At 46.5% G+C, this 27609-nt stretch overlaps 1 protein-coding gene and 1 pseudogene across 4 annotated transcripts; one reads left to right on the top strand and one right to left on the bottom strand.

Moving 5' to 3' along the window:
- Positions 1–903: 903 nt before the first annotated feature.
- On the bottom strand, positions 904–9294 carry NFE2 (nuclear factor, erythroid 2). Of its 4 annotated transcripts, none has more exons than XM_035002485.1 (3): positions 9006–9294; positions 4505–4673; positions 904–3309 (listed from the first exon to the last, which is right to left on the bottom strand). In XM_035002485.1, the coding sequence occupies exons 2-3, from the start codon at positions 4616–4618 to the stop codon at positions 2308–2310; spliced, it is 1116 nt and encodes a 371-aa protein (XP_034858376.1). In that variant the 5' UTR covers positions 4619–4673; positions 9006–9294; the 3' UTR covers positions 904–2307. The 4 variants fall into 4 exon arrangements, with proteins under 4 accessions (XP_034858376.1, XP_034858374.1, XP_034858375.1 ...); XM_035002483.1 differs by lacking the exon at positions 9006–9294 and adding an exon at positions 4816–8955; XM_035002484.1 differs by lacking the exon at positions 9006–9294 and adding an exon at positions 4962–8954.
- A 17340-nt stretch (positions 9295–26634) lies between these two features.
- On the top strand, positions 26635–27594 carry LOC118008464 (annotated as a pseudogene).
- Positions 27595–27609: the final 15 nt, after the last annotated feature.

Here is a 27609-nt window from a genome sequence, read left to right as displayed (position 1 = left end):
TTAAGAAAGGTGGGACATATAACATGTTAAGATTAGGTTGTTGGGAATGGTTCTTTCCCACCCTTCCCCAAAGTAAAAAATGAATAATATTTAGCTTTTTGGAGTACAAGTGGTAATACCATGTATTAATACGTAAAAGTTATCCTATCAGCAGCATGGTATAGTGAAATCAAACTGGCTCTTGCTGTAGGATTAAATCTTGGCCCATCACTTTAAAGCTGTTTATAATTGTTCTGCAAGTATTTATTGCCAGCTATTTCTGGCTTCCAAAAAATCTGGAACCAGGTTAAGATGAATATGGAGGGGAAGATCAAGTTTTTCAAAAGTGACGCAAAAATTTGGGAGCAATAATTAACCCCCTAGCAAATGCTTAAACTACCGCCTTCAAGAAAAGATCCGGCCTTGATTTTCAAACTAGTAAGAGGGGTAGAGAGGTGTAAATGTATGGGCAGTCTTTATTGCTATGATTTTAAGAATCTCATTTGTGGCTTGGAGTTACTAGAACAGGTTTCTCTCAATCCTGGTTTAGAAGGACAGGACAACACAGGCCACCGAGTACTAAATACAGCTATTGAAGAAAATGACGTTATGCTTCTATCACACTATGTACTTCACAACATGCTTTACAAATAAAAGGTTGCTAGTTAAGCTAACTTTTTAGATGAAGATGACCTGTTTAAAAGTTTTTGAATCTGGAACAGAATCCAAATCATGCTCCAAAGCTGTTCCACCTTTCGCTTTAGTTAGGTACACACCAAGTAATGTACTACTATAGATCTGACTTCAGGAGACGGGGGCATTTCTCCCCATTTTTATCTCCAGTGCCTAGGACAATACTAGAACCTAGGTGCTCAAGTGTTGGATAAATGTCTAAATTTGCCTCTGAATTACCACTTTTGGGAGCTTGCTTAAAAGCGAAAAAAAACTGCCTGATGTCTTTTAGGTGAACTAATCAAGTTGCTGAACAGCTAATCCCGGGCACTGCCCTTTACAACTTGATCCTGCATTTTCAATTTTTTGAGAAAGTTCACAAGTTGTCTGAACTGTTTTCAGATCTATTAGGAATCAGAAGCCTTAAATTGCTTTCATTCCCCAACCTAGCTTAGAGACCACGTTTCTGAGAATCTGTAAGCATGAAGACTACACCTTTGATCATTGTCCGCTTTTCATGTCTCACAACTGAGTGTCTATCAGAACTTGAAAGTAGGAGTACGTTTTCCTTTTTGGAATGGAGCTACTAAAGTTGAGTAGAAGTATAAATAGAAGTAAAAAACCCCAAAGAGGTAATTTGTGTAATCCAGTGACTGGAAAGATAGGAACCACGCAACTCCATTCAAGGAGATGGTGTAATGTGAGAGAAGTTTGATTGGAGTTTGATGTGATAAAGGATTCTAGAACTTAAATCGTGTTCTACTTAAGGAAAAAAAAGACCCTAGATCTTTGAGGATCTAGAAAAGGGAGGCCCCAAAACGATTGGATAGTGTGTCTAATGTAACCAAGGAGACGAAAGTTCCCAAAAGGCATAACCTACTCCTCGGGGAGCAGGATTTACCCAGACTTGGGTATGAAGTCCCTTGAAACTATGCTGTCCAATCAAATTCTCTCAAATCAAGAGCATCTCAGACTTCTGAGAGCTCTGGCACATCAGGATGAGGAAATCCAATAGAAGTAGGCAGGATGGAGAGAACAGAAAAAAGGCCTATGGGCATTCTAGACTTTTCTGTGCTCCACAGACAGGTCTGAACCTCGGGGACCTTGCACAGAGGGTGTAGCCAGCATTGGCAGCAATCCCCACTCTATAAATAGTGGGCCCCCCGGGAGGGTGGGATTCCTCAGATCATCCATGACCTCTGGCTCTGAAAAAGGAGATGAAGGTGATAGATCACACTGCTCAAGCCCAAATTTTTTGCATACCTCTGTCATACAGAGCTGCAGGAGAAAGAAATGAGCTTGGCAGGATTCCTTCCCCACCACTAACAAGCACTGAACTCAGTACTCAGCTTTATCACCCTCTCTTGAGAAGGAAGACACAGTGGAAGGCTATTTGTGTAGAGCGCTTTATATACCAAAGCTCAAACGAGGTGGAGGTTGGAGACCTAGGAAGCTGAATCACAGAAAAGAGATTCCAGCCCTCCCCTCATACACTTGTCTCAAGGCAAGCCTTACTGAATACACCTTGGACCCTCCAAATGCCAGGTTTCCCATTGTCCCCTTCTGGTCTAGAGAACCCAGCTTCTTCTGGGGAGTACCTTTATCAGAAGGGAATAAAGGAAATCTCCATCACCAGTCCCACCCCTCCGGGCCAGCTTAGTCTGTGGCCTCCATCTTGGTACCCCGGGGCACCAGGAAGATGGCCCCATCAGCAGCCTGTTGCAGAGCATACTCTTCAGGGGAATAGCTGTTGCCTGCTTCATCCCGCAGGTGCTGGAAAATGTCACAGTACAGCTCTGTCAGCTGTTGGCGCATGACCTCCAGGGTCCGGTCAGCCTCCCCTCTGGCCCGGAGAAGCCGTTCCCGCTCACTGCCCAGCCGCTCCAGTTCCCGCTCCAACTGCACAATGGTCTCCAACTTTCTCTTGCGACAGTTCTGGGCGGCCACCTTGTTCTTGCCCCGCCGTCGGATGTCCCGGACTAATGCCAGCTGGCTCTCCGTCAGTGGGTACCGTGCCAACAGCTCATTAAAGTCATCTACCGGCAAGTTGACAATCTTGTCCGTCGGGAAGGGAATCTTCATGGCCAGGGCCCGACGCTCATCCCGACTTCCCGCCTCCCCCCGTGCAGTGGACTTGGCCCGCACAGGGCCTGAGGAGGGTTCTAAGGGGGTCTCTGCAGGTGGCAAGGCATAGTTGGGGTGGGCCAAGGAGTTGGGCATAAGTGAATAGGGGTACTCCACTGGGTACATCTCTACATACTCGCTGCGCCGCCGACCAACCTCTGTCCCCTCCAGCTCAAGAGATTCAGCGTCACTATAGTTGAGGGATAATCCTGAGTCAGATTCTGGGTCTTCTTGGGGCTTGGGGGGCCCCGCTGGCAGCCCAATGTCCAGGAGAGCCAAGGGATCTGGGAGGGGCTCACTGAGCAGGCCTGAGAGGGTCAGTGCCTTGGAGACTGGTATGGCCATGTTGCCATAGGAGTATGAAGGGTCTGGGACATGAGATGTGGGTGCTGGAAGCTCATAAGGTGGTGGAGGAAGGGGGAAGCCAGCATCTGGGTGGATTGAGCAGGGGCAGTAAGTTGGGGGTGGCGGGGGCCCAGGGTATGGCGCTGGGGCTGGGGGCTCAAATGATGGCTCACTTGGAGCATTTAGGCCCTGCAAGGAAAGACACAAAGAGGTTTTGGAGACAGGCTGAAGAGAAACGAGCTCTCTCGCAGGACCAAGCTGGGTCCTTCTGAAAGACACAGTAAGATAACAGGGGAACAGAAAAGTGCTAAAAATCATTCGAAGCTTCCTGTAAGATTGCAGTGCAGCTATTTCAAGCAGAAAGCAGCTTAAACAGGAATGGAAGTCAGTGAGGTCAGACTTCGGAAAGGACTATCTAACGCTGCAACAATATGGAATCTCCTCCTCTTCAGGAGAAGTTCTTACTGGGTTGAAATGGCACTTCTTCTTTTATTTCCTTCAGGAAGACAAGAAGTTGTTATCTATGATGACCGCCCTCCCCCCCAACCCTTTCCTGCTGTGGTTATCTAGGGTCAAAAGGGTCAAGTTCAGACCCTGGCCATGCCCTGGGTGCACAGCAGAGGGAGCTGCTGAGCAGGAGGAGGGCTTAGGGCAGATCATGATGGCCCCGGGCATTGTGGCAGGGAAGCGAAGGGGCGGGGGGCGGCGCAGAGCCAGGTCTGGGGGCTGAGGCACCTTGGGGAGCTAGCATAAACTCTACCCTCTCCTCTTCAGTCCCTCTGTCCCTGCCCAGGTGCGGAGAGGAGGAGAGAACATGCTGGAAACAGGGCCCCCAACTCACATGGAGGAGCCACCGTGCTCCAGCCCAGATGGGGACAAAGGCATCATTGTTAGGCCAACAGACACCCCTTTGTCCAACTAGTAGGAGGCGAGGACCCCGTCATAGTCTGACCCCCCCACCCCGCCTTCTCCAGGCCCCTGAACTACTGCTCTGCTACCTGAGGGAAAGGGGCCCAGCATCTGAGGACAGGGGAGGAAATGAGGGAAGAAGATGGGCAGGATTGGAAGAGAGGGAGTTCCGAAGGAAAGAAGGTGAGAAAAGGAAGGCGGGGCAGGAGGTGGGATAGAGAGATGTGAGCAGAGTGGCTGCTGAGAGAGCTTACACCCCCAATCAGATCCTTCCTTCCCCACCACTACTTTCCCCTGCTCTTCCACACCCTTTTCCCCTTAATATTCTGGTCTTCCATCCAGATCTCCCTCCTACTCCAGCCCTTCCTTTTCCAGTGCCTGGAACATTCCCTGCTTGCTCCAGTCCCCTGCCCCAGTCCCAGCCAGACTCCCTGCTTTTCTGCTCTTTCCCCCAGGTCCCCCCAAATCTGCTCACCTGCAGCTCAGTGATGGACATAATTTCTTGCCAAGTCAGCTCCATCTCGCCCAGCTCCGGAGTGGGCAACTGTGTCACCCTGTCCCTGCTCTGCTGGGGAGGACACGGGGGCATCCTACTGGGCCAGGGCCTGGTCCAGGATCCCCAAAGCACAAAAGGCCCCAGAAACCTGTGTCAAAGGAGAAACAGGTTAAAAATAATAATAGTAATAATAATAATAATAATAAAACCAGGAGATATAGGTTAAGGCTCCTCCTGCTAGGGGCCAGCAACTTTGTCCTGCCTCCATGGAGAGCTCCCTGCAGCCTCACCTGAGAGAAGGAGAGGCCTCATCCCCCGAATTATGTTGTCCTCATCAACCGACTCCTTAAGCTGCAAAGGCTTTCTCTGCAGTGTGAGCTCCACCTCACCTGCTATGGCTGTGGTCAGGTCCTTTGGGAGCGCAGTGGGTCCTTACCTTCTTTTTCAGACGAGATGCCTTCCCTTTCCCCTTCTTCTTACTCCCCCAAACTGTATCACTGGCCAGGGCAGAAGTCACATCTTCTGGGGGTTTTTTTCCCCATTTTCTGGGGCAACATCAGGGATCACTCCTGCTTTCCTCCTCTGTCCTCAGTTTTCCTCCTCTGTCTCATCTTCCAAGGTTGAGAATGAGTGCTTGGGGATCCCCAAGGAGCATGTTGTGGGAAGAGCAAAGCAGACAGCCCCTCCCCTTCTCTGAGATATGGCCCAGGCCTGGTGGCTGATACCAGCTCTGCCTTCTCCTCCTATCCTGACTCTGGGCTCCCCTGCTTGGGCCTGATAAGAGGTTTATCAGCTGGAGGCAGCAGAGGAGGAATGGTCTCTGGAGACACTGGACCTCTGTCCTATGTCCCTGTAGGGTCATCTCGGCCATACCCCAACCCACACAGCCAGGCTTCCAGGGTTCCTAAGGTAATATAACAATCATAGCAAAGACTTATTAAGCACTGTCAAGAACTGTGCTGATGTTTTACAAGCATTAGTTTGAGATTGATTTTCACAAAGATCCTATAAGGTCCATTCAGAAATTGGGACCCAACCTGATCGATAGCAGACGCAGGTCTGGAAGATATACTAGTTGACCCTGCGAGCCTTTACTGGCCTCTCAGACACCTTGCCAGCCCACTCTTGTGTCTCCATTCTCTGAGCCTCTAGTGGTGGTTTACCTCAGTCAGTTCTTTCTGTGGTATCTGTCTCTTTTCTTCTGAGGGAATATCTCTTTAGAGCCTTAAAAACACAGTCCCCCCCCCACCTTTTTTTGATCTGAGCTCTAGCTGCCAGTCAGCCACCGAGCAGCAGTGTGAGGTTGGGCAAGCCATCGCCGCTGCTCTGAGCTTCTGTTTCCTCATTTATAAAACCAAGGAGTTGGATAAGTTGAACTCAGAGGTCCCTTTCTGCTCGGGCAGCTTACTGTTCTCAGCAAACCCTCCCCCACCCCGCCGCCTTCATCTTCTCTCTATCTGCCCCTCTCCTCATCCTGCCTCCCTATCCCCTGACACCCATCTCCCTGCACCTGTTCACCCAGCCTTTAACAAGAGATGCCAAGCAGATTTCACAGGGGCTTCCCAATATCTTAGGGCCAGACACAGCACCGCACCCCTACCATATAAGTAAAGGCAGGCAGGCTGGGGGTGGGAGAAACTTATAAAAGGACAGAGGATAGGATGGGATGACCTCAAATTGCATGACCTTAGATCACCACAAGGATGGCCTGTCACAGCTATCCAATATGAAATCTACTCTTTGACTTAACCCAAAATTAGTAAGAACTCCAAATTATCCATTGGAAGGAGGATCTCCCTTAGCCCTTGCCCCCCCACCCTTTGTTATACTGCCATCCCCAGGGCTGGGAGGGGGTGTAGGCACAGGCGCTTGGCCAGTGGGCAAAGTGGGTGGGGTGTTTATGTCTGTCCAGGATGCCATTTCAACACCGGAACCCCACCCTCCCCCACCCAGGTTCTGGAGGAAATTGCCCAAAGGCAAAGTGAATGGAGAAGGGGGTTAGGGGGCAGGGACAATGACTCTTGCCTCATAGTCCTTCACACCACACCGCACCCCCCCCCCCAACTTTGTCCCTCCTTGCATCTTCCTGGATCTGACTCTTAGGTGCAGTACAATGATCCTGCCCTAGGAGGCAGGCAGGAGACCAGGTTCTCTGGCCTTCCAAATGCGAGACTTCGGGCAAATCACTTCCCCATTCAGTCTCTTCCACTAAATGGAGACAGGACTGCGAGAGGCAGTCACCAACTTGATTGTGCACCGCAGTCACCTGTTGTACTTGTAAAAACATGGGCTCCTGTGAGTCGTCCCAGACCTACTGAATTTTCTTTTCTTTTTTTTTTTTTAAGATTTTATTTACTTATTTGACAGAGAGAGAGTTAGCGAGAGCAGGAACACAAGCGGGGGAGTGGGAGAGGGAGAAGCAGGCTTCCTGCCAAGCAGGGAGCCCGATGCGGGGCTCGATCCCAGGACCCTGGGATCATGACCTGAGCCGAAGGCAGACGCTTAACGACTGAGCCACCCAGGCACCCCCAGACCTACTGAATTGAATTCATAGGTGCAGGTACCCAGCAAGCAGCATTTTAACAAGCGCCCTAGTGTTTCTGATGCCAGAGGCCCACCCCACCTTGAAAAACGCTAAACTAGTCCAACCATATGTATTTACAGGAAAGAACACAAAGCCAGAAAAGAGCCTGGCAAATGACCTCCAGACTTCTCCTAGCTTCAGACCCAGGCAAAGCTGGGTTCTAAGCTGCCCTAGCCTCTGAGACTAGATATCAGCCCCTTCTCATGCGCCTTTGGGACAGGGAAATGAGAATCCAGAAGGGTCCCTGCGGGAGGCAGGAGGCCAGAGAAGAGGGAGTTGATGAGAATCTCTGGATCAGCTCCAACCACCTCTCTGGTGCAGGGGCAAGTTTGCACCAGGCCAAAGAGGAGTAGTATGTTTTTCCCTAGATACTCAGTGGTTGTTGGTGGTCTATCTACCAGGCATAGGCCCCTCTGGGTCTTAGGAGCCTACTTTTCCAGGATGGGCCTGGGGGCCTGGCGCTGGCCACTAGCGGTATAGGAGGGTGTAGTCAGAATTGAGTCAAACAGAACATCACAGAAGATGCAGAAACAACAGATCCTGGGAAAGTAGAGTGAGCCTCCCTGTGTCCCTTTTGCTTTACAACATACAGTTCCCACTTTCCAGTTTAACCTGCACTTTGGGGTCACACAGCCATCTTCCTCCCTACCAACATGTACCAGGTAGGACTGGAGCCATCTGCAGGGACTATAATCCGTCCTCCTGACTCTGATCCTGATGGTCCTACCCAGAAAGCTCTTATCACAGTCTCTGAGTACTCACAGAATGATATAGAGCTTTATATTTAAAGATTCAAAATGAGGACCCTTTGTGGAGGGATGCCTTGACGGGGAGAAAGAGAGAGGGTGCTTGCCTCTGGGATCCTGTTCTGAGGTTGATTAGACCACCCCACCTGTCCAGCTATCAATAGAAGCAGGGAAGGGATGGGGAGGGATCCACGAAGCCTGGGGTGTGGAGTGGCAGGTGAGCAGGCTATTCAGAAATATTAGGACCAACCCCAAAAGAGGGAGAGACACATAGAGGTGAAATAGAGAAAGAGAACGGAGGAAAAGGGAAGAGAGAGAGAGAGAGTTAATCAGAGTGAGATTTAGTCTCCTGAGGGTATACGTGACTCAAACAGGTGTATGGGAACAAGGGAGAAAGGGACACGTTTATGTTATCCCCATTCGGTCCCTAGAAACCAAACTCCAGTCATCTGAGGGCCAATGACTAGAGAATCCCAGCCCCAGCAGATCTGTTACCTTCCTCTTCTCTTCCACTGCTACCCAGCCTCCTACTTCCCAAGCTGCTAAGATTTCTGGTCTGAAGGAACTGCACTGGGGTAGGACGCCCTCCTCTCCCAGCCAGTTCTAGCTGAGCTCGACTGCCCAGGCCCGGAGATGACAAGGGGCAAAGGAGGCAAGAGCTCAACAGCCCTGCGCCCACCACCCCATCCTTCTGCTGTGCTCCCCACCCATCCAGGCATCCAGTGTCTCCAGTTCCTCACCTTCCCCCAAATCCTCCCAGCTGGCCAGACAGGGCAGCAAGATGGAATAGAGTAGGGGAAAGGCTGGTACCATACACCTAAGAGTCTATCGGCTCCCTGGGGCAGTCCCCTGCTGAAGGGTTACTCAGGGTCACCCCCGGCCCCTCAAAGGTGCCTCAGAGGACCACTGTCTGGTCCCCATCTACAGCCTCTCACCCCAAGAATCTCAGAGTGCTCAATAAGTCATCTAGGTCTTCTCCCAGATGAATTCCCAAAGATGTCAGATTCCTAAACCAGGGGCAGCCTGGGAGGGCCCGAGATCTCCTAGGGATGTGCAGAAAGTTGGTGATTTTCTCATCTGCCACCTCCACCTCCCCAGCTTGCCGCTTGGATCCCACTGGAATCGCCCACCCACCCCGCCCCTCAGGCACCTGTGGCAGGGTCCGAGCTGGGTGAGGAGAGAGATGTGGCTCCCGGTGCTGTCTCTGGGGAGGCTGGGCCTGCGCTGACACCTCCTGGGTGAGGATCCCTGCTACCTCTGAAAACAGGGGAGGGCTGCGCCCCGCCCCCGGGCCATTACTGAGCGCTGAGTGTGGAGGCTCGGCCTGAGCACGGGGAGCGCCGGGTGGCGCACCAGCCTCCTCTCCGAAGACCTCGGCCTGAGTTCTCCGTCCTTCCTCCAACCCTCCCCTTTCCCCGTGGCCCTCCTCTCCTCCTGCCCCTTCTGGCCAAGAGAGGAAACTTGAGCCCGGTGTGGTTTCTGCCCACACCCCGCCCCCACCTTGCTCCCAGCCAGCGGGGGCACACATGGCTTCCAGCGCCTCCCAGCCCTCCTTTTGAGCCCAGGAGTCCGGCCAGGCCTGCGTTTCTCCTATGCATATGATAAATTCCAACCTGGTAGCCCACTCCAAGGTGACCTCTAAACTTTATACAAGTCTAACCTCCTTCCTTCTGTCCCCTTGACTCTCTTAGGGACAGGGAAACTGAGTCATAGCAAGGTGGATGGCAGCTGAAGATAAGGATCAAATGTCTAGTGTCCCAATTGTTTAGGCAGGTGGGCATTTAGGGCATTGCTTTTACTTCAGGAAAGCCTGGGTTCTGGGAGAGAGGTAGGGGAGCTATTTTGGGGAGGAGGGGCAGTTGCTGCTTTGATGTGTCCTTTCACCTGTAGCCTTCTCCCCTCCCCCAGCAGCCTCAGATGTCCTAGGACAATGGCCTCTTTCTTGGCCAGGTTTGTTGTCAGTGTGTGAGGGGAGTTAGGTGTGCATGGGGGTGCCCAGCAGGGACAGTATTCACCTCTGTTAAAGGGGGCCCTGGGTGCCCTTTGTCCTCCTTTCTTTCAGGCAGGGCACCCCAAACACATGGCAGCTGTGTTTCTCTGGACAGGCCAGCACATGTGTGTAGGATATCAGGTTTATCCCCCAGCACCCACAGCAGCTCTTTCTCAGGCCAGTAAGTACCCCCAGAAGTCACTCCATCATCCCTTGATCTCCAACACACAACCCAAGACCCAGGCCAAACAGATCTCTCTCTCCAGAGACCAGAGGAGTCTTGCTTCCTCCTAGCTTCCTTTTAGTGACTCTCAACTGTAAGGAAAGTCCTTCCCATGTCTAGCTCCAGTCCTTACAGCTGCAGCTTAGACTTTTTCTCTATTTTTTCTTACAATAGTTCAAGTTCTATTGGAAACAATTAAAGATGGGGAGGCAGATGGGTGCCACCCCAAGGCAAAGCTGGCACACAGCCAACATCCTCTGATAGGATCATGTTCACTGTTCAGATATTGAAAATATTCTGTCCCGGTTGATAAAGAATAGCTGCTGGGAGTCCTCCTCCAAGTGTTCCCCGCCCTGACACCTCTACATCAGCACCCCAGTTCTCCCTTGGGACCTTCCACAACTAGAAACACAACCAAGCAACTCAAGAGGCAGTTTGATACAGCTTCCTTGCAGCTTGTGCCTGGGCGGCGGGGGGGTGGGGGGGGTGGGGGGTGGGGATTGATCAACCCCCACATCAAACCCATGGTTAAACACTTTGGATTTCAGCTCTATCCCAGGAGATCATGATTCTATATGCATGATCTATGTAGGACAAGAGGGGACCCATGGCTCCATGACACGTTACTTGTGGGTCCAGAATCTCTTGATGACCTGGGCATGAATCTGGGTCACATACCTGGCATCTGGGTATTCAGATATAGCTCTCTCAGTGGCATACTTATTCGGGCCCCTCAGAGAGGATGATGGGTGGTGATAGTCACACTTGTGGCTGATTAAATAATGGTATCAGGTTACAGCTAGTGAACAAACACTTACTGAATGAAAACTACCAGCTCAGGACACTGTTGTGGCATTGCAGATACAACTGTGGATAACACAGACCTCATCATTCATTAATCCGTTCAGCGAACATTTATTGAGTGTCTACTATGTTTTATACTCCAGGAACACAAAGATGAATAAGACATAGTCTGTGTCCTCACTCACAGTCTAGTTGGGGAATTACACTAGTAAAGGTCTATATAAAGTGCTGTGGAGTTGAATTTCTGCTTGATGAAATTCAGGAAAGTCTTCACAGAGGAGGTGACAATTGAGTGGGGCTGTGGAGAATGACTAGGGGTTCACCTGGCAGAGAGAGGGAGAAGGGTATTCCAAGCAAAGATATGAAGGCACAGAGCCATAAAACATAGGGTAGTACTTTGGGTCTACTAGGGTGGGGTGTGGGGGTAGGAAGTAGTAGAAGATAAGCCTGGGAAATTTGAGGCTAGATTGTAAAATGTCTTGAAAGTCAAGCTAGGGACAATTTTATCTTGTAAGCAATAGGCAGTCATAGAAGTATCTGAAGCAGTTTCCTGCTTATTTCAGGGGGACAGACATGATCATGTAGGGTGGACTAAGTGAACAGACAGCCTTCACTGAGGCCAGGCAGAAGTGTCTTTCCCACCTCTCTCCTACTCCCCTCCTATAGGAAGAGGCCATGACTGCCGTTCCCACGCTGGGTCCTGCCGCCAGAACACCCTTGACAGCCCTCAGGGGTGGGAATGGTTCCTTCAGCCTCCTCCTCGCAGATTTCTGATGTCCAGAGTCAACAGCCTTCTCTCTTCAGTCTCCTTTGTCTGATTGATGATTAGCAGGGCATGAGGAGCCTGGATGGGTAGTGCTTGTGGCTGGGCAAGGCAGAATCCCTAATATTTTCCTATCCCAAGATTCCCCCACTTCAGCAAAGGTAGCAGACAGAATATGGAGAAAAACATGGCAACGTGTCTTTACTGTTACACCATTCTCCATCCATGTTGCTCACCTACCCCCAAAAGGCTGACTTGATACCCCTGATCAATCCATCCCCCCCTCACCCCAACGCATGTGCACACCACCACCAGCATTAGGTCAAGCCACAAGTGTGTTGCCAAACACCCCACTGGGTTATGCAACCAGCTTCCCGAGTAGGGCGGGGTGGCAGAGGTGGAACCAGGGGAGGGCCATGGGTCCCAGAGGGAGATGGCTGCCTTGCCTGCTTGCCTGCTGGCCTGACCGCAGTGGCCCCAGGGGGCGGGGGCAGGCCTGGCCCTTTATCAGTGCCCTGCAGGGTTGCACCCGCCACCCCCTGGCTTCCTCTCTCAACAGACGGAAAGGGGAGGCAGCCACAGGAGGCAAGGGGAGGGCTGGGCGTTATCCTAGGCACCAGAGCCTGGCGGTTACCCCGGATGGCAGGGGGAGGTAGTGGAGGGGGTCTGGGACCTGGGAATAGTTAAGGCCCCTCTTACTAAAGTAAACCGAGGCCCAGGTATTGGAGCCAGATCTCCTAAGCCATCCACTGGGGTTTTTCCTTGTGTTCTAGTTTGGGTAAGGATAGGATTAAAAAAAAGTTGAGGAGGTCCTTTCCAGTGATAAGAATTCTTTTTTTTTTTTTTAAAGATTTTATTTATTTATTTGACAGAGAGAGAGAGATAGCAAGAGCAGGAACACAAGCAGGGGGAGTGGGAGAGTGAGAAGCAGGCTTCCCACCGAGCAGGGAGCCCAACGTGGGGCTCGATCCCAGGACCCTGGGATCATGACCTGAGCCGAAAGCAGACGCTTAACGACTGAGCCACCCAGGCGCCCTCCAGTGATAAGAATTCTTAGAGGATTGACGCAGGAGTTGAGGGGAGACTGAGCCCCATTCTCAGACCAAAAAAGCTCGGGGCTTACGGGTCCAGGGAGTTGTGTAAGACTGAAGTTCCCAGACTCTGACATCTAAGAGTTATGCCCTGGTAGCAGAGCCTAGCCCTAAACCCAAAATGGATGAAGACTAATAGATGAGTCCAGAGTAGCCCAGAAGAAATAACCCCTGGGGCTTCATTCTAAATCTCGAAAGAGACATGAGCATGGTGTATAGCAGAATGAGGGAGGACCAGATCCTGAATCTTCAGACCTGGGCTTGAGTTTCAGCATTTCCTGGTTATGTGGGCTTGGGCAGCCCAAACTTTCTGAGTTTTCTCTCCTCACCTGAAAAATGGAGATGATAATAATACCTATTTAGTGGTGTTGAGAAGATGAAGAGAAGTCAATAGGAAAGTGAATCTGTTATTATTGGGAGATGGAAGCTTCAAAGCCTGGAGGCCAGAGCATCCCAGGGGCTTGGGGAACAAGACTAACCTATCTGGAGGCCACACTCCTGTGTGAGAGACTTGCAGCCAGCCGGTGGGCAGTCTGACTCTGGGAGACATTCAGGCCTAGGACGCAGCAGTTTGTGGGGGCGGGTGGCAGCTAGACTTCCAGGAACTAGCCCTCAGGCCATGGCTCTCCCACCAGCACTACTGGGCGGGGCCAGTTTTAGCCACACAATGGGCACAGGGCCAGCCTTATGGGCTTCAGTCACCTTCCAGGAACCCCAAACCCCTACCCCCACCTCACCATGTTGTAATCCTCTGCAGGGGCGGAGCTGCCTAGGAAGCCCCACCCTCTGCTCCTTAGAGGATGAGGCTTGATGCCTATTTTTTATTTTATTATTTTATTTTTTTAATAGATTTTATTTATTTATTTGAGAGAGAGAATGAGAGAGAGAGAGAGAGAGCACATGAGAGGGGAGAGGGTCAGAGGGAGAAGCAGACTCCCCGCTGAGCAGGGAACCCGATGCGGGACTCGATCCTGGAACTCCAGGATCATGACCTGAGCCGAAGGCAGTCGCTTAACCAACTGAGCCACCCAGGCGCCCGATGCCTATTTTTTAAAAAATATTTTATTTATTTGTTTGTCAGAGAGAGCGAGCACAAGCAGGGGGAGCGGCAGGCAGAGGGAGAAGCAGGCTCCCCGCTGAGCAAGGAGCCCAAAGCGGGACTTGATTCCAGGACCCGGGGATCATGACCTGAGCTGAAGGCAGATGTTTAACCTACTGAGCCACCCAGGCGTCCCTTTAATTTTTTTTTTTTTAAATTAAGTAAGCTCTGTGCCCAACGTGGGGCTCAAACTCACCACCCCAAGACCAAGAGCCATAGGCTCCTCCAACTAAGCCAGCCAGATGCCTATTTGCTCCTTCTCACGGCTATCCTGCTCATTCCAGTCTTCTATCTTTGCTCAAGCCGCTCGCCTCCACCAAAATGCTCTGCTTGGCCCTTCCTACCAATCTGAGGCAGTATGGAGTAGAAGAGAGATCTCAGTTTGTCAGCTAAACACAGCACTGTGCATTTTGGCAAATTATCTAACCTCCTTGAGCCTCAATTTCTCCTAAATGGGGAGAATAGAGCTCCCGACACAGGTGATTGTGAGGGATCAGATGTGACCATGTACGTAAAGTGCTTACACAGAAAGTCCATGAGCATCGGTTCCTTATATGTACCAAATAATTAATAACCTGATTTAAATGTTTTATTTGCAAATTGAACCATATGATTTTGTGTTTTATTATATTGCCTTGTAATAGTGACGGTATAAACTGTATTGTACAAAACTTGACTCAGGCCCTATAGCACAAAGGCTAAGAGCATAAATTTAGGGGGTGCCTGGCTGGCTCAGTTGGAAGAGCATGAGACTCTTGATTTCGGGGTTGTGAGTTCAAGCCCCACATTGGGTGCAGAGATTATGTAAATAAATAAAAACTTAAAAAATATAAATTCTTAAAAATTTTTTTAAGAGCATGAATTTTGGAGTTGGAAATGCCTGTACTCTGACAATCACTTTGAGATCTCAAGCAAATTCTTTAATCTCTCCAAGCCTAATTTTACCCACCCAGTAATTTGGGGGATAATAACAATACATGTTATTGTGAGAAATAAATGAGCTAAAAACCAGGTATGTGTGTTTAATTCAGTGACTCAGTGCCTGGGATATAGTAAGCACTATTAAATGGTACATATGTGGCACATCTAATATTATTAATAAATATATTAAATTATTGCATTAAATTGTTGTGAACTAATAAACTTATTGAGAAGGAGTGCATTTTATGTTTTGTCTTTTTTATATATACCTCAAGGTGTCTAGTTCTGAGTATAAATACTGTCACTCAATCAACAAATATAGAGTATTTGCCAAATTGCTAAATTTGGAGGATACCAAGATAACTAAGTTGTGATCTTTTGCCTTTGGGCACTCACAGTCTAATGGTGCAGACACATGTATAAACAGGTAAGTGGATATGGCCAGTGATGTGAGAATAGATAAATTAGGGTTTTTTTGTGGGGGGGATGCCTGGGTGGCTCAGTCAGTTAAGTGTCTCCCTTCGGCTCAGGTCATGATCCCAGGGGCCTGGATCTATTCCCACCTCAGGTTCCCTGCTCAGTGAGGAGTCTGCTTCTCCCTCTCCTGCTGCCTGCCGCTTCCCCTGCTGTGCTCTCTCTCTCTCCCTCTCTGACAAGTAAATAAATAATAATTTTTAAAACTCTTTTTTTTTAAGATTTTTATTTATTTATTCATGAGAGACAGAGAGCGAGAGAGAGAGGCAGAGGGAGAAGCAGGCTCCCAAGGAGCAGGGAGCCCGATGCGGGACTCGATCCCAGGACCCTGGGATCATGACCCGAGCCGAAGGCAGACGCTTAACCATCTGAGCCACCCAGGGGCCCCAAAAAATCTTTAAAAATAAAAAAAAAAAGATTTAAAAAATTAGTTTTGGGGGGAACAAAGAAAAAGAAGCAACTATCTCAGAGGAGGCCTCAGAGAGGAGGTAACCTTTCAACTAGTCTTTTTTTTTTTTAAGATTTTATTTATTTATTTGATACAGAGAGAGATCACAGGTAGGCAGAGAGGCAGGCAGAGGGAGAGGGAGAAGCAGGCTCCCCACAGAGCATGAAGCCCGACGTGGGGCTTGATCCCAGGACCCTGGGATCATGACCTGAGCCGAAGGCAGACACCCAGCCGACTGGGCCACCCAAGTGCCCCTCAACTAGTCTTGAAAGATGGAAAAATCTGAATTTCCTAGGAGAAAAATGGGAGACAACATTCTGAGCAGAAGAAACGATATATGTAAATGCACAGTTGTGGAGGGGAATCTCTAAGATTTGACCAGTTATAGTATATGGGAACCCCAATGTTGTAAAAAGAGGTTTGGGTGGAGAGGAAGTCTCCTAAGTTTCCTGGGACAACAGAGTAGGTCTTAGTGAGGAGGCTCAGAGCCCACTCCCTGCCTGGAGTCTAGTTGCCTATCAAAGTTCTCAGATAGGGCGCCTGGGTGGCTCAGTTGTTAAGCATCTGCCTTCAGCTCAGGTCATGATCCCAGGGTCCTGGGATCGAGTCCCACATCGGGTTCCCTGCTCGGCGGGAAGCCTGCTTCTCCCTCTCCCACTCCCCCTGCTTGTGTTCCTGCTCTCGCTGTCTCTTTCTGTCAAATAAATAAAATCTTAAAAAAAAAAAGTTCTCAGATAGACTCCTCCCTCCAAGTACCCTAGGGCAAGTTGGGATGACCTACCCTGGGAAAACTTACAGGGATTTATTTATTTATTTATTTATTTATTATTTAAAGACTTTATTTATTTATTTGACAGAGAGAGAGATAGCGAGAGCAGGAACCAAGCAGGGGGAGTGGGAGAGGGAGAAGCAGGCTTCCCGCGGAGCAGGGAGCCCGATGTGGGGCTCGATTCCAGGACCCTGGGATCATGACCTGAGCTGAAAGCAGACGCTTAACGACTGAGCCACCCACGTGCCCAACTTACAGGGCTTTAATGAGGTTATCCCAGTCTCTAGGAGTGACCAACTTGGCCAAAACTGACAAGGGGGTTCTCCTCACTGTGGTGAGCCTGGGCTCACCTCTATATAGCACATGGAGACACTGGATAAAGGTTGCCTAATTTTCCAAGTGCCTCTGGGCCCCTTCCCAAAGTCTCTTGCCAACTAAAGTTTCTTCCAAAAAGCCTATCTCCACACCAGGGCCTCACAATTTCCCTGTTGGCAGTTCTTGTCTGTGTTCGCTCTGGTTGCAGTTGAAACCATGCTCATAACCTGCTTGCTGCTCCTCTGGCCATATTTTCCCCAAAGAGATCACTTGGCAGAGAACGAGACACCCACAAGGAGAAAGGTGCAGAGCTCCTGACCTCATCTTCCCCCAACTATCAGCTTTCCTTCTCCAGAATGAAGAGACAGAAAAAGAGAAAGGGCTTCATATTGAGGACTGGTGGAGAGCCAGCAGCTCAGTTACCCAGACAAGAAACGAAAAGCAGACTTCATTGTTTCTTACTCTCTGGTGGGAGGAAAGGTAGAAAGAAGAAATAAGGAAAGACCAATGGTTGGAAAAGAAAAAAAGGTTGGAAAAATTTAGTCCAGATAAAATCCTCTGAAATGTCCAAGTACCTTAACTTCTGGTTCACCATTTCTATCTTTTCTTCTCACACCCTAACACCTCTCCTCCCACCCAATTACCTCTTTTCCCTCAAAGATCTCTAAACCATTGATACTATCTTTTTATTTTATTCTTTTTTTTTTTTTAAGATTTTATTTATTTATTTGACAGAGATAGAGAGCGAGAGAGCACAAGCAGGGGGAGTGGCAGAGGGAGAGGGAGAAGAGGGCTTCCCGCTGAGCAGGGAGCCTGATGCAGAGGCTCGATCCCAGGACCCTCAATCCCAGGACCCTGGGATCATGACCTGAGCCAAAAGCAGACGCTTAACTGCCTGAGCCACCCAGGCGCCCCTTTATTTTATTCTTTAAATAACCCATCCACTCCCCTTCATATCCAGAACTATAAACCTGCAGACACTGTTAACTTCCTTGCCCCTTTCCCCCTCCATTGAACTTTCCTGGGGAGAAAACAATCAATTCTGGGATGCTTGGCTGGCTCAGTCTGTAAAGCACGTGACTCTTGATCTTGGGGTTGTTAGTTCATGTTAGTTCATGTTAGTTCAAGCCCCATGTTGGGTGCAGAGATTACTTAAGGAAATTTTTAAAAAATCAATTCTGGTTAAATCCAACAATTTAGCTTCTCCACATCTATACCTGGGCAGCTAAATAGTGATAGAGGAAATCCCAGATTCTTGCTGACTAGTATCACTTTAAACTTATGACCCAAAAGCTCAACATTGCCTAATACTACATTTCCCCGGTAAATTCTCATTTCTACTCTGCTCAATAATTGTTTCACACCTTCTTTCTTCTAAAATCTCCAACCCCCCCTCCACTTCTCTCTCAGCAGATGACCTTGTCTCACATTTCATTGATAAAATAGATGCAGTTAGATGGATTGTTTTATTTTTCCAATACCAAATCCACCATCTTACTTGCGTGTATTTCCACATGCTCAGCCTTCTACCTTATTAAGATGAAAGAAGTATCCCTGTTTCTAAGGCCATCCCCTCTCAGCTCTGTGAAAAGATGAGAAAATTAGATTTGTCTGAGTGCATAGCTAACATTCAGTTCTGCACCACAAGCAGCAAGGTTGCTCTCTGTACAGCTGACTATGTGGTTCCAGTCCTGAGGAAGAGTAATAAAATAATTCAGATAGGGCTGAAGTGCAAGGTGGCAGTCCTAAGAGTTCATCCAGGTGGAATTACCACCCCGTTCTCTCGGATCAAAGCAGCAGCTATATAATCCCAGGAAGCTTCCTCTTTGTGGTCTTAAGTGTCATCATAGTCGTATGTTGGGGAGACACTTCCTATACTTCAGAGACAAAGCCAGACTGCTGTTGGGTCAGAAAGATTCTACCTTCTTCTCTTGTCTCCCCAAGACCTGCTTCACTGTCAGAAAGTGCCCCTACTGAGCACCCAAGAATCTCTGTGTCCTTACTAGTCATTTTGTGGAGGGGATGTGCTCCTATTTCCAGGCCATCAGTTATGGCTGAGGCTCTTCTATCTGTAATTCCCCCTGTTTATCCTGTTTCCCATTCTGTAGAAACAATCAATGATTGCTTTAGCAAGAGGCAGAGCAAGCCCTGGGCTGGGAGTTGGAGCATTTAGCACCTAATCTAGGTGAACTATGTGCGGCCCTAGGCAACCTAAGCACTTTCTAAGTCTTCATTCCACTCTAAAATGGAAAAACAAAACAACAAAAACTCCTCTCACTACCTCTCTGAGTACATGAAATAAGGCTCCTGCCAAGCCTGGGTTGATGTTAGAGTGACAAGAGATACAAACATTGTTGAGTTTTCTTCTTTAAGAGGTTCTGAGCCTCAGCTTGAATGCCCTGAAGTTGATTTTGTCCGATTAATTCATCTTAGGAGAATTCATTTATGCTGACCAAACTCAAAAGAGCATGAAATATAAGCCATATGGTTGATTTAATGTTCCACATATAACTTACAGTGGCCTAGACAATCCTATTGACCAATCAAAATACTTGACAATTTTGGAAGTCAAATATTATAATTAGAAGGCTGTTCAGTGAACAAGCGAATTAGTTGGATAATTTTAATGACTAATAGAACTACATCCATCTTCTTTATAAATATAGAAGATACTTATGTAGTCCAAACAGGGAATCTTCTTCCCTAAATGTCACTGGGGAAATACTGACATTTTTTTTTTTTTTTGGTTGGGGAAGGGGGAATTCTATGCAGATTATCTCCCCCTTTTGTGAAGACAAGATACAATTGAATTGATTGGGTCTCAGCTTCAGCCAAGTTAATATAATTGATTCTGTTTATGTTCACTTCAGCCATTTTATTGTAATTGATTAGGTTAGAATTTGATTGTGTTAGGGCTCCAGCCATTCTACTTTAAGTGATTAGGCTGCTAGAGCTTTAGTATATTGATAGAATTATGCTTTCCTGAGACGACACCAGGTCATTTGCTTCTTCTACAGATGGCTAATCTTATCCATTACACTTTGACTTTTCCTAATTTCACCTGTGGTACACAATCTTTTGGGGATATTTTCCCATTGTTACTATTCTGTGTTCACTGCAACCTGAAGAACTGTAATGGCTTCCTAGTTGGTCTTTGTGCCCTTAAACTTCTCCTGGAATCCTTCCTACACACACAGTTGTCAAATTAATTGTCTTAAAATTTCTTTCATCCAACCTACAAAATAGGAGAAAATACTTGCAACTCATATGTCTGATAACAGTCTAGTATCCAGAGTATATAAGGAACTCTTAGAGCTCAACAACAAAGAGACAAACAACCCAATTTTTAAAAATCGGTAAATGACTCGAATAGACATTCCTCCCAAAAAAGATTTACAAATGTCCAACGAGTACATAAAAAGATGCTCAGATCATTAGTCATTAAGGACATGCAAATCAAAACCATAATGAAACACCACATCAACTAGGAAGGTCATTAAAAAAAAAAAAGGAAAACAACAAATGTCAGTTATAACGTGAAGAAATTAGAACCCTCGTGCCCTGGAAAGTAAAATGGTACAGCTCCTGTGGAAAATAGCTTGGTGGTTCCTCAAAAAGTCACACATAAAATTAACATATGACCTAGCAATTCCACTCCCAGGCATTTAAACAAAAGAACTGAAAACAGGTACTCAAATATTTGTAACATGAATGTGCATAGCAGAACTATTCTATTTACAATAGCCAGAAGGTGGAAACAGCCCAAATGTCCATCCACTGAATGCATAAACAAAACAGGGTACATTAAGCAATGGAACATTACATGGCCATGAAAAGAAATGAAATACTAATACTTGCTGAGAAATGTATGCATCTTGAAAATGTTGTGCTAAGTGAAAGAAACCAGATACAAAAGGTCACATATGGTATGATTCCATTTATCTGAAATATCCATAGAGATAGAAAGCAAGTTAGTGGTTGCCAGGGGCCAGAGGGAGGGGAAAATTGGGAGCAACTGCTCTATGGATGTCAGGTATTTTTTGGGGGTAATGAAAATGTTTTGGACCTAGAGAGGCAGTGGTTACACAACATTGTGAATGTACTTAATACCACTGAATTTTATGCTTTAAAGTGGCTTATTTTGGGGGGGCGCCTGAGTGGCTCAGTTGGTTAAGCATCTGCCTTCAGCTCAGGTCATAATCTCGGAGTCCTGGGATGGAGCCCCACATGGGGCTCCCTGCTCAGTGGGGAGTCTGTTTCTCTTCTTCCTCTGCCTCTCCCCCTGCTCATGCACTCTCTCTCAAATAAATAACTAAAATCGTAAAAAAAATAAAATAAAATAGCTAATTTTTTGTTTTATGATTTTGCTGCAGTTTAAAAAATTGCTTCCAGGGATGCCTGGATGGCTCATTTGGTTAAGCATCTGCCTTTGGCACTGGTCATGATCCCAGGGTCCTAGAATCAAGTCCCACATTGGGCTCCTTGCTCAGCAGGGAGCCTGCTTCTCCCTCTGCCTGCTGCTCCCCCTGCTTATGCTCTCTCTCTGACAAATAAATAAATAAAATCTTAAAAAAAAAAATTTAAGGGTGCCTGGGTGGCTCAGATGGTTGGGCGTCTGCCTTCAGCTCAGGTCATGATCCCGGGGTCCTGGGATCGGGTCCCGCATCGGGCTCCCTGATCCTTGGGGAGCCTGCTTCTCCCTCTGCCTCTGCCTCTCTCTCTGTGCGTCTCTCATGAATAAATAAATAAAATCTTAAAAAAATTTTTTTTTTAAATTGCTTCCATAATCTCATGCTTCTGCTCAGAAGTGTTCAATGGGTTCCAACTATTTATAAGGTAATGAATAACAATGGTAGAGCATTTAACAGTTTATGTATATTTTTATTATTTCATTTAATCCTTACAACTTTTAATAAACGCATGCTTGTTGTAACAAAGTCAAATAATACCGACATATATAAAGGAAAATTATTTAATAATCCGCTCTTTCCATCTCACCCCCTAGGGTAACATATATATATTTAGCTTTTTTCTTTTTATTTTTTTTTAAGATTTTATTCATTTATTCATAAGAGACAGAGAACGAGAGAGAGGCAGAGGGAGAAGCAGGCTCCCCGCTGAGCAGGGAGCCCGATGAGGACTTGATCCCAGGACCCTGGGACCATGACCCAAGCCAAAGGCAGACGTTTAGCAATCTGAGCCACCCAGGCACCCGTAGCTTTTTTCTTTTTTAAATACGGCTTTATTTATTTATGTATGTATGTAATCTCTACACCCAAGATGGGGCTTGAACTCATGAGCCTGAGATCAAGAGTCACATGCTCTACTGACTGAGCCAGCCAGGTGCTCCTAGGGTAACATTTATTAATACTTTTCTTCCACATTTCCCTTTATGTGCTCTCTTTCTCTCTCTCTCTTTTAAAAAAGATTTTATTGGGCGCCTGGGTGGCTCAGTTGGTTAAGTGACTGCCTTCGGCTCAGGTCATGATCCTGGAGTCCCTGGATTGAGTCCCGCATCGGGCTCCCTGCTCGGCAGGGAGTCTGCTTCTCCCTCTGACCCTCCCCCCTCTCATGTGCTTGCTCTCTCTCATTCTCTCTCTCTCAAATAAATAAATAAAATCTTTAAAAAAATAAAATAAAAAAGATTTTATTTTTAAGTAATCTCTATACCCAACATGGGACTCAAACTCACAGCCCCAAAATCAAGAGTCACACGCTCCACAACCAAGCTAGCTAGGCAACCCCTCCTCTATGTTCTCTTCGCCTGGAATGCTCTTCTCCCATATATCCACATCATTCATTCCCTTACTCCTTTCAGATCTTTTATCAGATATCTCCTTGTTTGTAAGGTCTTCCTTGATCACCCTCTTGAATTTTCATCCTGTCCGTCACTTTTCCCCAAGGTGAATGGTACCACTCCAAATTGTGCAACATACTAGAATTGCCCCCTAGCCTCCTCTTCAGTTTTAATTTTCTCCCTAACACTTATCACCACCTAAACTCCTATACAGTTTACTTGTTTCTTCAGTTACTGTCTGCTCCTGCTCCCCAACTAGAATGCAATTTCCATGAGGGTAGGGATACTTGTCTGTTTTGTTTACTGCTATATACCCAGTACTTAGAGTGAGTGCCTGGCCCACAGCTGGAACTCAATAAATATTTGTTGAATAAATAGAATAGAATAGAATAGAATAAGCATTTATAAATATAGTTATTCATAATTAGAGTCTCATATTGTTTCAAATTTAAAAAATGCAGGGGCACCTGGGTGGCTCAGTTGGTTAAGCGCCCAACTCTTTATTTCAGCTCAGGTCATGATCTCAGCATTGTGAGATCGAGCCCCGAGTCTGGCTCTGTGCTGTGTGTGGAACCTGCTTGGGATTCTCTCTGTCCCTCTCCCTCTAACCCTCACCCCCTTTCTCCCTCTTAAATAAACAAATAAATAAATAAAATGCAGTCGTACCTCATAAATTCCTCTGCAACTTACATTTTTCTTTTTTTTTTTTTTTTAAGATTTTATTTATTTTGGGCGCCTGGGTGGCTCAGTTGGTTAAGTGATTGCCTTTGGCTCAGGTCATGATCCTGGAGTCCCTGGATCGAGTCCCATATCGGGCTCCCTGCTCAGCAGGGAGTCTGCTTCTCCCTCTGACCCTCCCCCCTCTCATGTGCTTTCTCTCTCTCTCAAATAAATAAAATCTTAAAAAAAAAGATCTTATTTATTTATTTGACAGAGAGAGAGAGAGAGCTTGTACACGCGAGCACAAGCAAGGGGAGTGGCAGGTGAGGGACAGAGGGAGAAACAGGCTCCCAGCTGAGCTGGGAGACCAATGTGGGGCTCAGTCCCAAGACCCCAGGATCATGATCTGAGCTGAAGGCAGACACTTAACCGACTGAGCCACCCAGGCGCTCCTGCAACATTTTTCATTTAACATGCCACTCTACTACTTCTCCAGGTTAATGCATACAGCTAGAATATGATTTTTCATTAGTTGCATATTATTCCACAGTCTGGATGTACAATAATTTATTTGACTATTACCTTATTTATACACAATAATATTATTTTTTGTCATTGTAAACAATGTTGCAATAAGCATTCTTGTATTATCATTATGTACTGGGTTATGTTTTTATTTCTCTAGGTGAGGATGTACTTACATTTAATTTTACAGGATATTGCCATAATACTTTCCAAGAGACTGTAACAGTTCCAACTTCCACAATCATCTGGTCCCACAACAGCAGCCATGTAGGTTTGCATTCAAGGCATTTCCCAATCGGCCATAAGTACCTTTCCAGTTTTATCTTCATCTTCTTCTGTTTCTTTATTTGAATCCTCTCTACTATCAAGCCAATCCCTCAAACGTTTTTTACACAACCATGAAGACATTATGCAGAGTGAATAAGCCAAACAAACACAAAAGGACAAATGTTATATGATTCCACTTATAGAAGGTACTGGAATAGTCAAATTCATACAGACAGAAAGTAGAATAATGGTTACCAAAGCCTGCTGCAGGGCGGGGGAGGAGAGAATGCGGAGTTATTGTTTAATGGGCACAGAATTTCAGTTTTGGATGATGAAAAAGTTCTAGAGATGGATAGTGGTGATGGTTGCACAACGTGAATGTACTTAATGTCACAGACTGTACACCTAAAAATGGTTAAATGGTAAGATGTATGCTATGTATAAAATAAATTAAAATATTTTACACTATTTTACAATTAAAAAGTAAAAAAAAAAAAAAAAGCTTTCTTGCACATCCTATACCTTTATTCATACCAAACTCTAAACTCTATCTGGCGTTTCAGCAACGCATGAATGAATCAAGGCCTAACTCAACACCTCCTCTTCTCCCAGACCTTGACAACCCCCTGCCCCAATCCTAAAGGATCACTCCCTTTCAATATCTGTGCTCCTTACTAGTCTTTTAATCCTAAACTTCCCTTTGACACTGTTCATTCCTTTGTATCTTGCATTTTCACAAATGTTCATTCCATTCAGTAAACACTGAATGTTACCATTTGAGGGCGAGGTGCTGAGGAAATAAAATGAATGGGACATAGATGGCAAGTCTAGTGAGTTAGATCTATGTGTTACAACATAGCTGTAAGTAGAGTCAATGATGGCAATACAGGGGAAACGTTCAACTCCACCTGGGGACATCAGAGAAGGCTTCATGGAAAGAAGTTGATTTTGTCCTTTAAAAAATAGCTTATTTTTCTCCTTTTAAATAGCACTCACACATTTTATTTATTTATTTATTTTTTTTTTTTTTAAAGATTTTATTTATTTATCTGACAGAGAGAGACGCAGCGAGAGAGGGAACACAAGCAGGGACAGAGGGAGAGGGAGAAGCAGGCCTCCCACCGAGCAGGGAGCCTGATGTGGGGCTTGATCCCAGGACCCTGGGATCATGACCTGAGCTGAAGGCAGACCCCTAACCAACTGAGCCACCCAGGCGCCCCTCACACATTTTAGAACACCTGGAAAATATGGAAACATTGAAAAAAGTCCTAGCACTTAAAAAAACAAAAACAAACCACTGGTTACATTTTGGTATATTTCTTTCCAGGCTTTTTCTCCATTTTTTCCCCACATATATTTTTTTAAGATTTAATTTTAAGTAATCTCTACACTCAACACGGGGCTCAAATTTACAACCCTAAGATCAAGAGTCACACACACCACCAACTGAGCCAGCCAGGCGCCCCTCCCATACATTTTTTATAAATTGTTTGTAACCATATACACATGGTTTTATATTATATATATATATACATATATATATATACACACACACACACATACACACACGCATATATATATGGGGCAGGCACATACTCGTTTCCCATTTGATTGATTCTTTTTTTTTTTAAGATTTTATTTATTTGAGAGAGACAGAGAAAGCATGCGGGTGCATGCATGTGCACAGGAAGAGGGGCAGAGGGAAAGAATCTCAAGCCAACTCCCCACGGGGTTCAATCTCAGGACTCTGAGATCATGACCTGAGCCGAAATCAAGAGTCAGGCCCTCAACTGAGTGAACCACCTAGGTGTCGCCATTTGATTGATTTTTAAAGGTTTTTCAAGTGAAGGCTGATGGAAGATAAAACTTTAACTCTAGATAGGGCTCTAGATAGCTCTAGTCCGTTTTTTGTGTTTTTTAAATTTTTAAGTAATCTCTATCCCAAACATGGGCTCAAACTCACAACCCTGAACTCAACAGCCATAGGCTCTATGACTGAGCCAGCCAGGTGCTCCAGAAGGCTCCTGCTTATCAAGTCCAAGTCACAACAAGAATTAATGTCTCCCGTCCAGCCAGTTGTCCTCCCCCTATACACAGTCACCTAATAGGCTGGAGACCTAAGAATGAGCCATCTTCTGGAACAATGTCTGACTGTTAAAATTTGTCACTTACTCTATCAAAGAAAGAGGACCTCTCCCCCCATCACACACCTTTTCTCCTCATGGTCCTTACAGAACAGCAGGCATTGCTGTAGGGTACTTCAGGTAGGACTGGAATACACAAGAGGCTGTACCACAAGTTAGAAGAGTGGATCGTGGGTAAGAATATGGTTTAGAACCAGACCTCCTATGCTTGAATGTGTGGCTGCCAATTAATTGTTGTATGGCTTTAAGTAAATCGTTTAGTTGCTCTGAACTCTACTTTCCTCATCTATATAATGGGTGTAATAGTCATGTACTTCATAAAGATTTTCTAAAAGTGTTAAATAATGGGCCTCGGGGCAGCAGGCAGCTGGGAGTGAGGGGGTGGCCCTGGAGTAAGGGCTGTGGCGTTGCTACAGCATGGTGGCTGCAGGGTTGTTGAGAAACTACTAAAATTCCTGTGGAAGTAAAGTAGAATTTAGTAAGAACATAATGGATGGAGAAGAGAAAACCTATGGTGGCTGTGAAGGCCCTGACGCCACATATATCAAACTGATATCTTTTTTTAAAAAATTATTTATTTATTTATTTGAGAGATAGAGTGAGCGAGAGAGAGAGCGAGAGAGCACATGAGAGCAGGGGCAGAGGGAGAGGGAGATGCAGGCTCCCTTACTGAGCAAGCAGCCCAATGTGGGGCTCAATCTCAGGCCTCTGGGATCATGACCCGAGTGGAAGGCAGATGCCCAACTGACTGAGCTACCCAGGCACCCCCAAATTGATATCTTTTGATGGTCATGAATTTATTGTATAAAGGGAACATTCACTAACATCAGGAACAATAAAAGCCATGTTGAGTGGCCCAAGTCAGTTTGCAGAGAACAAAACTAATGAGGGGTACCTGGTTGGCTCAGTCGGTTAAGTCTCTCACTCTTGATCCCAGGGTTGTGAGTTCAAGCCCTGCATTGGGCTCCACTCTGAGCCTAGAGCCTTTTTTTTTTTTTTTTAAGATTTTATTTATTTATTAGACCGAGAGAGACACAGCGAGAGAGGGAACACAAGCAGGGGGAGTGGGAGAGGGAGAAGCAGGCTTTCTGCAAAGCAGGGAGTGCAACGCGGGCCTCGATCCCAGAACCCTGGGATCATGACCTGAGCCGAAGGCAGATGTCCAATGACTGAGCCACCCAGGCGCCCTGAACTTATTTTAAAAAGAAAGAAGAAAAAAAAAATAAAAAGAAAAAGGAAGGAAGGAAGGGAGAAAGAGAGAAAGGAAGAAAGAAAAAAAACCAAATCAAGTCAGTTTGAGAGATCCGATCATATGTGCTATCAAAAGTATGCATGTTTTTTACCTACAATGTTTGCTACACTAACAGCTCCACAGAGATTCCTGAATTCCCAGTTGCACCTGAAATTGCACTGGAACTGCTGATGGCTGGGAACTTCCTAGATTGTTAGATAAAATAAATTATA

Source organism: Mirounga leonina, unplaced genomic scaffold, assembly GCF_011800145.1.
Source record: "Mirounga leonina isolate KUSES-001 unplaced genomic scaffold, KU_Mleo_1.0 Mir_126, whole genome shotgun sequence".
In the NCBI taxonomy this organism is placed as follows: domain Eukaryota; kingdom Metazoa; phylum Chordata; class Mammalia; order Carnivora; family Phocidae; genus Mirounga; species Mirounga leonina.
Note: the sequence above shows the minus strand (reverse complement) of the source record. Positions and strands in the feature narration are given on the sequence as shown.